We start from the raw sequence: 12417 nt of genomic DNA, 5'->3' as shown, positions 1-12417 counted from the left end.
CGGTCGGGGACACCCGAAATTGGCTTTACACATTATACCCAAGTGGGGAATCGAACCCGGGTCTTAGGCGTGCCGAGCGGACGCTTTAACCACTAGGCTACCACGCCTTCTGTTATATATGACGTCAGCATGTCAGTATTTATCCAAAACAATGGATTTCCTAAAACAAAATAATGTGAATGTTATCTTCGATGTTATCACTGCTTCTCATGCATGGTTGTTAAATTGATAGAGAGTAAACAGTTGTGTAATAACTTGGGGTGTCACGATTCGGTTCGCTTCATCGAAAATCGAATCTATAGATGTACGATTCGATCTCGATTTCAAATGTATCCATTTCGATTCATTAAGTACTTACGTTCTAATACTAAGAGTAAATTTCACCTGAAATCGTAAGAAATTATGTTGAAAATTCGCTGCTACAAGTGTGGCCAGTGAGAGGGTATTCTCCACTGCTAGAGACATTGTAAGTGCCCAGAGGGCATGTCTTTCAAGTGAAAATTCCTTGCACAGAACATGATCATTCCAAATAACTTACAGTGACATTACAGTCACAATGGACACTTGACACCAGAGTTCATGACTGAACTTAATTTCATGATCACTTATTTAGTGAGTATTTGTTGACAACTTGTCTTGACAGTGTTCTAATTGTGCATTGTGCCAATTTTCCAAAGTTTGCCAAATTAAACTGATATTACAACAAAATTTGACTTTGTCCTCAGTTTTGGTGAATCGAATCGAAATTAATCGAATCGAACGAATTGAATCGACAAAGTGAGAGTGAATAATGACACCCCTAGTAATAACCATGTACCGTATCGGTCTTCATCCTCATCTGTAGTGTTTTTGTTAAGGAGCTCCATGAGCGAACCGTCAGTGACGTGATAGTCCGACAACGTCATCAGCTTGACGTGACCTTCGTCGATGGCAGGACACGTGTCTTCCTCTTTCAATATCAATTTCCCTTGCTTGCCAGACAGCCATTCTAGTCAACACAATCAGAACTGCTCAAATGGACATTTAGTCAACACAATCAGAACTGATCAAATGGACATTTAGTCAACACAATCAGAACAGATTAAATGAACATCTAGTCGACACAATCAGAACAGACCAAATGGACATTTAGTCAACACAATCAGAACAGATTAAATGAACATCTAGTCGACACAATCAGAACAGATCAAATGAACATCTAGTCAACACAATCAGAACAGGCCCCAAATATTAAGTACATTTTGCACCAGATTTTGTAAGCGGTTTCACCTCTTATCGAAATGCGTTCGAATATTTAAATCCAGACATCTATGAAGTAAAATCAAAGATAATACATCCGGTGTAAAACAAGTTGTCTTGTGGATAAAGTGAAGTTTTACACAAAATGCTTGACTCGACATTTTGATACTCCTTCCCATGCAGAAATGTACGAGAGTATTATTAGTCAAGAGCATAGACTGCAGAACAATTATTTATTACTTGACAAGTAATAAGGCTCACGTTGTATAAAACCGGAACTGTTTAATTGCTGCACAGCCGAGGATGTGTTTAACCATAACAATGTTTATTAGCAAACTAGAAAGTGTTTTACTTGTGATGTCTCAGATGTCTTCCCCTTCCCCCAATTCAACGTTGAGAACTCAAACAATTCATTTGATTCCTTCCATTTCAAAATCTCTAAGTATGACTGACTGACTGATTGAGTTTGGTTTTACACCGCTTTTAGCAATATTCCAGCAACATCACGGCGGGGACACCAGAAATGGGCTTCACACATTGTATCTAAGTATGAAAATACATATCATTGATAACATATATGTTATTATGTCTGTAAAGTCTTCATTTAATATTTTTATATTCAATTGAACTTAATTTATTATCAACAAATCAACAACTCCACGGTTATATTTTCCAAAACAGTCAGAATTTTAAATGATTCTATTCGAAATGCATGAATGAATCTGTTGTTTTTCAGTCACACAGTTGTCTCTAGTCAATAAAGATTTCAACAAATGCTGAAATCAAAATCAAATCTTATCACATTCAGTTATGGATGTAACTTTTTCACTTGAATCTAATCAAGAAGAAAAAAATATAATTGAAAGAAAAGTTCAAACCCCCAAAAGGCACATCTACATGACATGGAGAGGCAGTATAGCACATTTGGTGAAGATGGGTCAGTTAGTTTCAGAATTTTGCTCCGGAAACGAACTTTACCCTTCAAAAGGACAAAGTCTACTGCCTTTTACCTATATGTTAATTACCCTTGACAATACCTTCTGATGAGATGATACATTAGACTGTGTCAGGTATATGATGTTCAGTCGTGAATAAACTGTTGTTTTACGCTGATTACATAACAAACACAAAATGTAACTTGTGTAATTATGTTATATCATTGCTTTTACAGGTATATAAGCACTTCTACGAATGATTGTAATATTCTATGAATAAAAGTTTCGTAAATATTCCAGTAGACTAAATGATTCTGTGGGTGTCTAACAAACCTTTGTTTATTTACTCCCGTCTAGTGTTGTTGTATGGACAGCTTCCCCATCTCTCGTTCTAATGTATACTGCATGGTCACGAACCAATGAATTGTTCTGAAGTTATCTTGACAGTATGTTCCTTGTTGAAATATGTCGTAAACAGGATATGACATTACTGTATGACACTTGTAAAGCATTATCAGGAAATTGGAGCAGTGAATGTGATACAGGAGCGAGTGGTTTCCTCGTGATAAATCTGACACCGATCTCGCCATGTCAACATACTAAGTGGGGACACATACAGGCCATTTCTGGTCAAGAGGGATGATGACTTATAGATTAGTTGTCACCAAAGCAGTACTTGTCCTCTGTAATGAAGTTCAATAAAACTGAAGATACAGACAACACAATAAATAAACCGTAGTTCCTACTTGGAGTGAGAAAGAGGATGATGTTTTACTACGTATTCGTGGCAGTCTGCGCGGTGACTGGATTCGGTTTGTCAGACCAGTGGTTAATGTTATGAGCAGCCATACATGTAGACATATGAGGGGACAGATATGGTTTACCAAGTGGTATGCCATAGAACATGAAGGCAATGATGATGGAATAGGTTATTACAGTGTTCGAGATTGGTTTATAAATCATTGATTATTTACATACATATGATCATTCATTGGTCATTGGAACGTTCATACCCGTGAAGATCCGCGTTAGAACTGATCTTCAGTAACCCATGCTTGTTGTAAGAGACGACTAACGGGATCGGGTGGTCAGGCTCGCTGACTTGGTTGACACAAGTCATTGTATCCCAATTGCGTAGATCGATGCTCAAATGTTGATCACTGGAGTGCCCGGTCCAGACTTGATTATTTACAGACCGCTGCCATACACCCGGAATATTGCTGAGTGCGGTGTAAAACTGAACTCACTCACTCATTCAAACACGTGTACTCCCGGAGATTAATTATATACCGGGTAAATATGTTTATACCAGTGGTTTGACAATTTTCAAACAATATTGAACTTCAAACGGAGTTTCATGCAACATCTTCCTTTGATGTTCCGCGTTATAGGTCTCCGTTACAACTAGCGAGATAAAGCCATTTTGTGCATCATTCTGTGCGCTGGCGAACAATATATATTATGCTTCCTCTCATCACAGGATACTGGAGTTGTGAGTGATTGGGTGGGACGACGATTACAAGATATCAGGGTTGTTTATTCCTGTCTACAATTTACTGAAGTAGTTTATTCCGCCATGTTAAATGTTAAATATTCCACTTGACATGAATATCTCTTGTCTGGTAATGAGAAATGGAGAGAGTTACAAATTAAACACAGTTTGTCCATACATTAGTGTGAATTCGCGGTGACTTGTCGAGGAGGCATATTCAAGGCACGTAAGTTCCGACTCATTCATAGAAGTGAGTGAGTGAGTTGGGTTTCACGCCGCCTTTAGCAATATTCTAGCAATATCACTTCTGGGATACCAGAAATGGGCTTCACACATTGTACCCATGTAGGGAATCGAACCTGGGAATTCGACGTGACGAGCGAACGCTTAAACCATTAGGCTACCCCACCGCCCCTCTTTCACACAAAAACCCAAAGTTATATTCATATTGTACGGGTAAATTATTGCAAATGGTTATATTGGTACAAGAAAATTCATCTTAAAATGTAAGACATACGACAGTCATTTCACTGAAATTGTTTTGACGGACTGTAGGAGGTGACGGTTTTAATACGTAGATGTTTGCAATATACTCACGCAAATCTACATCCGCTGAACGGGGCCTTATAGAAGCCGGATCCTTCTTATAAATGACCCCGAGACATTTGGCCTTGACCTGTGATATTGTGTCACACTCCAGAACGGCACAGGTTGTCACGAACTCTCCACCATTGATTTGCACGCTAAGAGTCTGTTAGCAAAATCGAAACCAGATTCTTGAAAAATGATTTTGTTAACATTTTGATTCAAGATTTGTTGCAACAAATTATATAAAACGCGGTATACATATTCGGAACACAAAATATGAATTGCACTGGATCCTATGATCAATGTTAGAAACGAGTGAACTACTTGTCAGTAATAACATAAGGCCTCACCAAAGACTTATCATGGTCAGTTTTGGCCAGCAGTAGTTGGTCATATGCTAGTGTGGTCCTGGCTGCTCCAGTGATGGCGTCTATCGGGGCCTTCTCCATCACCGTCTGCATCGCCTTCACCAACATGATCAAGGCTGAGCCGCCACGACTCTGAAACAAACACGTCCCTATTATTTTCATTCCGTTAATGTTACCAGAGAACCAGAGACATGTCATGATATTCATTTATAGTTTCGGATAAAATGATGCACGTCCTTTGGCCCATGGTACAAGAGGCAGTTTATTTCTGTCAACATCGGTCAGCAGACGTCATATGATCTGCCGGCAGACCTGTCACCAGAACAGACACAACGTTCCCCACACCCTGGCACGTAGTTGTCAAGAAAACGCCACCAACGTCACCTGTCTAACTACAAATCACCGTTGGGAATTGTTAGACAGCAGATTTGAACGGATTACGTGAAACAAATAACACGTGCGCACATTAAGAGTAGAATATATAGTTTTGGTGAAACAATGTCAGAATACTCCATCTTACAGGTGCACTTTAGATGCATATCTGCGTAATGCACCAACAGGCCAACATCTGCACACATACGGCTGGTGATCTCGCCATTTCACTGAGTTTAACAATGCTTTTGTTTTCTACATATCAGAAGTGTTCTTCAATTAGATAGTTGGTATGGCGTTTCTATGTTATGAGAGTTCGACACAACGGTGCTCGACTGTATAAATTTTAGCGTGAAAAGACTTCACTGAAATACCGTGTGATCCTTTTGAAAGAATTACACTTACATATGGAATGAATCTTAATTCGTTTAATCACAAAAAATGGTAATGATAAAATTCATTCAATTCATTTTAAAAGTCGCCACAGCTAGTTCCTGAGAACGAATTTGTTTCTTATTTAAAAATGAGTGTTTATGTGATTTTTTTAAAATTTCTGAATTTACAGTATATTTTGACACCCGAGGCACTTGACCTTAAAATTACAAAGAATTAATATATATTACAGTGAACAGTCAAGTGTGCTTGTCATCTAATGAACCCATGAAGATCCGGGTTAGAATTGATCTTCAGTTACCCATGCTTGTCGTGAGAGGAACCCCCTGAACGCACACCACCTCACCCCAACCCCCGGATCCGCCAATGACACATGTCATTGTATCCAAGTTGCGTAGATCGATGTTCATGTCGTTGATCACTGGGTTGTCTGGTCCAGTCTCGATTACTCCATGTAGCTGGAATATTGCTCAGTGCAGCATGAAAATAGACTTATTCACTCACTTGTTAGCTAATGTGTAAGAACTAACGGACACTATACATCCCCATGCGCCTAATATTGTGCTCATCTATCTCGAATGTGTGTCATGCAGATTACCACGATTTTGTTGAGCCCTTTCAATATAGAGGGTAAATTCAGAATGAAGAGTAATCGAGTCTGGACCAGACAACCCAGTGATCAACAGCATAAGCATCTATCTACTCAATTCGGATACGATGACATGTGTCATCCAAGTCTGCAAGCCTGTCGACCATTCGATCCCATTAGTCACCTCTTATGACAAGCACGGGTTGCTGAAGACCAATTCTAACCAGGATCTTCATGTGTAAAATTGTATTGTCAGTTTACATGTTTACACGGCCACAAAAGTAGAACACTCCTTCAGTATGTCCAGATGTCAGTTTCGAATAGAGACAGTATCTCTTTGAATAGAAACATTATCTCTGTTCCTCGCCCACAGTTGCCCTGGCGATAAACTACAACCGTTAAAGGGTGACACACAGGGTACTTTATGTTGAAGATAGAAGCTGATTGATAGAAGTTGACCTCTGTGTCATGGGCCCTAGCTTAATGGTCAGCATGGCATTTTGGAACACCACCCGTCAGCACCACCACCGGCACCAGGTCACGCATTTTGATAGAAACTTGTTATCATGTTAGCGTGTATAATGCTTATACTAACACGCCAGTTTGTGTTTCCAAGAATACAAAATGCGCGCAGGCGACGCTGCAGATAACCCAACCCTTACTACGATCAACATGGCGTCCTGACACCTACCCTGGAATCGGTGGTTCCACCATCCCCACGTGACTGTGTGGGTAGCCCAATACGGTACATAGTCATGGAATAGTGCTAGAAGTGGCGTAAACTAAAACTCACTCATTTCATCCAAACTTATATGCGTATATTCACATTTGCTTCTCGACCACACAACACTGACAAATACCACGGGCAGCCTAAATACACAATGTCCTCATGTTCTACACTGACGACTTACTTTCAAGAGATGCTGATGCAGACACATCCCCAGCCAGGAAGAGGTCAGGGTCTCGGTGATGGACTCGCACCTGCAATGGGATAATGGCCTGAGTGAATGTTGTTTAACGTTGCACTAAACAAACTTCAGGGAAACCACAGCCATCCGCAAAGAATCCAGTCTGACCCAAACAGTCTGGTTGATTTAATGAGGAACGAACGATAACATCACTCACCACCCTGACCACCAGATCTACCTAATCTCCTCGGACGACACGCATAGTTTCCTGAGGTCCAAATCTAACCATGAATTATCTGTACATTTTAATTAGATATACATACATAAATCCTTCAATGTCTTAGGTTTAATCAGACCGACGTGTACGAAACACAGTGAACACCGTTTGTTCTGGAAGAGTGTTTAATGATGTTTGTTTGTAGTCAGTGCATAAATTATCTAATCGTTACCTTCGAAAAGACTTTTATGTTTCTTTCTGGCAATAGCATCAGGTATGTACTGCTCCAGAAGCAGTTTTGTTAGTCTGAAAAATAAACAATGTACTGTTGACGCTGAACGATGTTAACATTTGATTTGTGAAAACATCTAATTATATCTAAATAGAATATACACTGTGACAGCATTATGGTACACCTTGTGTAAAATATCAGTTTCTTCCGTATAAAACTTTAGAGGAATTGTTTTACATAACACAATGTAAACCTTTCACATCTGAAGCAATAAACAATAACACTGGTTTCAGTAGTCAACAAAGACCAAGTGAGCCATTATAATTTATGACATTGCACATATAAAACTGGAATATCACATCCTTCAATCTATACATTCCAATAGAAATATAATAATAAACATGAACAAAACTTACTGCGAGAAAAAGTCCATGTTCTGTAAAAGACATGCCGCAAGACACCCCGCGAATGTTGATCTAGACAAAATTGTAAAGACATTATGGGATGTGATTATTTGCCGATTTTAGCAAAACAACAAACACTGTCACTGCGATGGCTTTCATATTGTACAGTAACAGGTGACCGGGTCATCATCGTGACGAGCCCTGCCCCTGGGACCATCAGTCAGTCACTCACACACATACCACAACATTCTATGGGTGAGAAGTATAGGTAAAGTATGACGTCTGTGTCCTTCCTGTTTCAGCTATGTTGCAAGTGTAAAATGTAGAACCTGTTCATGTATTTTGTTGCACTCAGCAATATTCCAGCTGTATGGCGGCGGTCTGTAAATATTCTAGTCTGGACCAGACAATCCAGTGACCAACAGCATGAGCATCAATCTACGCAATTGGGATCCGATGACATGCATCAACCAAGTCAGCGAACCTCACCACCCGATCCTGTTAGTCGCCGCTTACCACAAGCATAGGTTCCAAGGCCATGTCTAACCCTGATCGGGACAGGAACATGAATTTTCAAGAAGTATCCACGTTTTGAAATAGTGATCTGAAAGTGATCTGTAAGTTCTAGAACGTAACTACACTCCCCCACAGCCTGATGCTGGTGTTGTCAGTTCTGTATAACATGCTTACTTGTCCGACAGTGACAGCTTCCTCTGCTTCTCCAGCGTGTTGATGATGGTAATGACGAAGAACTTGTTCAAGAAGAGACCTTCGAGTTCCAGCATGGCAGTGTCTAGGGTTGTCACGTCAACACAGTCCTGAATACCAGAGAAATAGAGTGATTTAGTACAGTCAACACGGTCCTAAATACCACAGAAATAGAGTGATTTAGTACAGTCAACACGGTCCTGAATACCAGAGAAATAGAGTGATTTAGTAGTCAACACGGTCCTGAATACCAGAGAAATAGAGTGATTTAGTACAGTCAACACGGTCCTGAATACTAAAGAAATAGAGTGATTTAGTACAGTCAACACGGTCCTGAATACCAGAGAAATAGAGTGATTTAGTACAGTCAACACGGTCCTGAATACCAGAGAAATAGAGTGATTTAGTACAGTCAACACGGTCCTGAATACCAGAGAAATAGAGTGATTTAGTACAGTCAACACGGTCCTGAATACCAGAGAAATAGAGTGATTTAGTACAGTCAACACGGTCCTGAATACCAGAGAAATAGAGTGATTTAGTACAGTCAACACGGTCCTGAATACCAGAGAAATAGAGTGATTTAGTACAGTCAACACGGTCCTGAATACCAGAGAAATAGAGTGATTTAGTACAGTCAACACGGTCCTGAATACCAGAGAAATAGAGTGATTAGTAGTAACTTAGTACCACAGGGCGTGTCACGAGAAATAGAGTGATTTAGTACAGTTAGAAAATAGAGTGATTTAGTAGCAGTTAGAAAGAGGAGTGATTTAGTACAGTCAACACGGTAATAGTATATAGACCCTATCCCTGAATACCCAACACGGTAGTAGTATATAAAAAGGAAATAGAGTGATTTAGTACAGTCAACACGGCCCTGAAAACCTGAGAAATAGAGTGATTTAGTACAGTCAACACGGTCCTGAATACCAGAGAAATAGAGTGATTTAGTACAGTCCTTTAGAGTATAGTAGTAATACCAGAGAAATAGAGCGGATTTAGGTAGTAAACTAGGGTATATAAAGGAATCCTTTTATATAGTACTAGGGTAGGGTCTATATACCTATATGACTTTCTAACGCTGAATCCTTTTATATAGTATTAGGGTAGGGTCTATATATCTATATGTCGTTCTAACGCTGAATCCTTTTATATAGTATTAGGGTAGGGTCTATATATCTATATGTCTTTCTAACGCTGAATCCTTTTATATAGTATTAGGGTAGGGTCTATATACCTATATGTCTTTCTAACGCTGAATCCTTTTATATAGTACTAGGGTAGGGTCTTTATACCTATATGACTTTCTAACGCTGAATCCTTTTATATAGTATTAGGGTAGGGTCTATATATCTATATGACTTTCTAACGCTGAATCCTTTTATATAGTACTAGGGTAGGGTCTATATACCTATATGACTTTCTAACGCTGAATCCTTCTATATAGTATTAGGGTAGGGTCTATATACCTATATGACTTTCTAACGCTGAATCCTTTTATATAGCACTAGGGTAGGGTCTATATACTTATATGTCTTTCTAACGCTGAATATCCTTTTATATAGTACTAGGGTAGGGTCTATATACTTATATGTCTTTCTAACGCTGAATCCTTTTATATAGTACTAGGGTAGGGTCTATATACATATATGTCTTTCTAACGCTGTTTCTAAGCGTAAACAGGAACGAGTGTATAGATGTGATCATCGCGGTTTTAATTCGAAGAGTGTTACGTCTATATGAAAAAGCCACAAATTTACTTTATTTTCTACTTACAATTTCAGGATATCCAGCCAGTTTATGTGATGTCATCTCTGTGACGTCATCGGTTGGGAAGAGTATTTGGAAGGCGTAGACATTGAATTTGTTGTAAGGCAGGCCCGTCTCCACCAGCTCGCCAGTAATGTCGGTCATGTCTGTCTGGAGCTCAGCGAAGGCTGATATGGAACAAAAAACACACGTTAGCTTTGAATCAACCCTCGCAAATGCGGATGCTGTATTTTCGGAACCCTTTGAAAAGGTTGGGTGAACAAACGTCTAGAAAACAATTTCGGGTACACATCTTTCAAAAACTCAAAGTTAAAATTTTACATGGTTTGTTTACATATTAGTAAGTATTCAATGTTATGTTTGTTGAAAACATGCTACTAAATGATTCGGTTGTGCTTGTTTATTCTCTAACAGCACTTCAAACTCACCACTTGGATCCCGGTCGGTGTGTTGAGCAAAGACAATCAGCGGAATATGCAGACTTTTATGTGCAGCAAAAGTTTATTATTGAGTTACTGTTGTCTGCATTACAAACATACAATAACAGTAACCTATTCAAAGTAATTCTCCTCTTAATTTCTAGGATCATATTACGACAATACAGCATCATAGTAATCAGCACGGCCGGTAGTCCCACCTTGCCGGAATTCGGTCTGTATCCGGAGCTCCATTTGTTCCATGTCGTCTTGCAATTTCTCTACCGCCAGTCGGCTCCGACGTCGCAGAAGAACGCCGAGGATGACGAGTCCAAGGACGACGAGTCCTAGGATGCCGACGGCTATATACAAGTGCAGGTGCAATTTGGAGGGTGGGATATAACGCAGGTAGCCGACCCGACGCCGTATGTTACCCAGGCGAACCTGCACGGCAACAATATTGTCATGTCATATACAGGCCATCAAAAGCTATAATTCTACAATTTTCCCTCGTGATATAATGTTCTTAACCATGCGAGCTAATCCGTACGGACCATCTCTACTTGTTGCTGATAAAATACAGTTCAAATAATACCTTTTTCAACCGAGGTGAAAATGATAATATGCTTTTATTTTAACACAGATGAATTATATTAATAACATATTTTAACTAGATAGACATTTTACAAAGTGATACACTTTTTCATCTACATGTTTCATCTGATAGTGATTTTCAGAACATCGTATTTTAACTGGATAGTGTTATATCGAGGATTCATCTCGAGTATTTGTTTGCTATTTCTTTCCATTTATTACTTATGAATAGAAATCAGATGTGGCTGCTTGTCTCGAGCATTAAGTGAAGAAGCCGGACTAAAACCGAAATACTGTTCAAGTAAGTGAATATAATATTACGCCGCTTTTAGCAATATTGCAGCAATATCACGGCGGAGGACACCAGAAACGGGCTTCATGCACTGTATCTATGTGGGGAATCGAACTCGTGTGACGAGCGAACGCTTTAACCAATAGGCTACTCCACCAGGAAATATTGTTCAACGTGGCGTTAAATTCAACTCTTCTTTCACAATTCACAAACCTGAACTTCTGGCTCAGCGGAATCTTGAGATATTGTGGCAGGGCGGTTTACAGGAGCCAAGAAGTGGAACTCTGTTCTGTACACCTTCTTGGAGAGAACGTCGCATGCAACTGTACCAACAGTCACGTGGAGGTCCGTCGCTGTTGCAGATACATTGATTCGTTCCCCCTGCAAGTAGATAAACATGCGATGCTGATAAAGGTTATGTATGGATAAACAGTGTTGACAGGGTTGGAGTTTTGGAGTGCACGCAACAGAAAGAAGAAATGCATTCTTTTTTATTATATTTGATACTGTTGCCGATCTCAAATGCGTTTAATTTCTTTATTTACAATACTTGACGATTTCATTCAGTTCTAAGTCAAATATCACGAATCGGGGAAGATGTACACGGAGAACTTCAACATATATGTGGTCTGAATGTAAGAAATACGCACACTGCAAGTGAAAGTTGCTTAGCCTATAATGGCACCCCTTAGTTATCAGAATGGTATGTCCCGCGCACTCAAAACACATGCACAGGTGTATGAAGTGGCCAGGTCATTGTGACTTTCCTGGGTGTGTTAACACGAAGCAAGCAGGTCAGACGGATCTAGCGGTGTAATGTATACGCATTTGATCAGGTTTTCCTTTTTAACCTGTACCGGTACATTGATTGTCGTATTCCTTCCTGTATGGGAAGGA

At 39.6% G+C, this 12417-nt stretch overlaps 1 protein-coding gene across 5 annotated transcripts in view; it reads right to left on the bottom strand.

Moving 5' to 3' along the window:
* LOC124287696 (plexin-A1-like) overlaps positions 1 to 12417 on the bottom strand; it is a 65478-nt gene that overhangs the window by 17987 nt on the left and 35074 nt on the right. For 4 of the 5 annotated variants that reach the window (XM_046724226.1, XM_046724243.1, XM_046724235.1 and 1 more), the window contains exons 11-18: positions 11734 to 11901; positions 10856 to 11078; positions 10225 to 10385; positions 8428 to 8555; positions 7750 to 7809; positions 7334 to 7407; positions 6888 to 6957; positions 4620 to 4754 (exon numbers count right to left, since the gene is read on the bottom strand). In XM_046724226.1, the coding sequence (XP_046580182.1) occupies positions 6932 to 6957; positions 7334 to 7407; positions 7750 to 7809; positions 8428 to 8555; positions 10225 to 10385; positions 10856 to 11078; positions 11734 to 11901 (840 nt within the window). In that variant the 3' untranslated portion in view covers positions 4620 to 4754; positions 6888 to 6931. Of the gene's footprint in view, positions 1 to 817; positions 989 to 4263; positions 4418 to 4604; positions 4755 to 6887; positions 6958 to 7333; positions 7408 to 7749; positions 7810 to 8427; positions 8556 to 10224; positions 10386 to 10855; positions 11079 to 11733; positions 11902 to 12417 lie in introns of those variants that run through there. The other variant, XM_046724251.1, reaches the window with a different exon arrangement.

Source organism: Haliotis rubra, unplaced genomic scaffold, assembly GCF_003918875.1.
Source record: "Haliotis rubra isolate DU_JTF1 unplaced genomic scaffold, ASM391887v1 Scf111, whole genome shotgun sequence".
NCBI lineage: Eukaryota > Metazoa > Mollusca > Gastropoda > Lepetellida > Haliotidae > Haliotis > Haliotis rubra.
The sequence above is the reverse complement of the archived record's forward strand: the minus strand, read 5'-3'. Positions and strand labels throughout refer to the sequence as shown.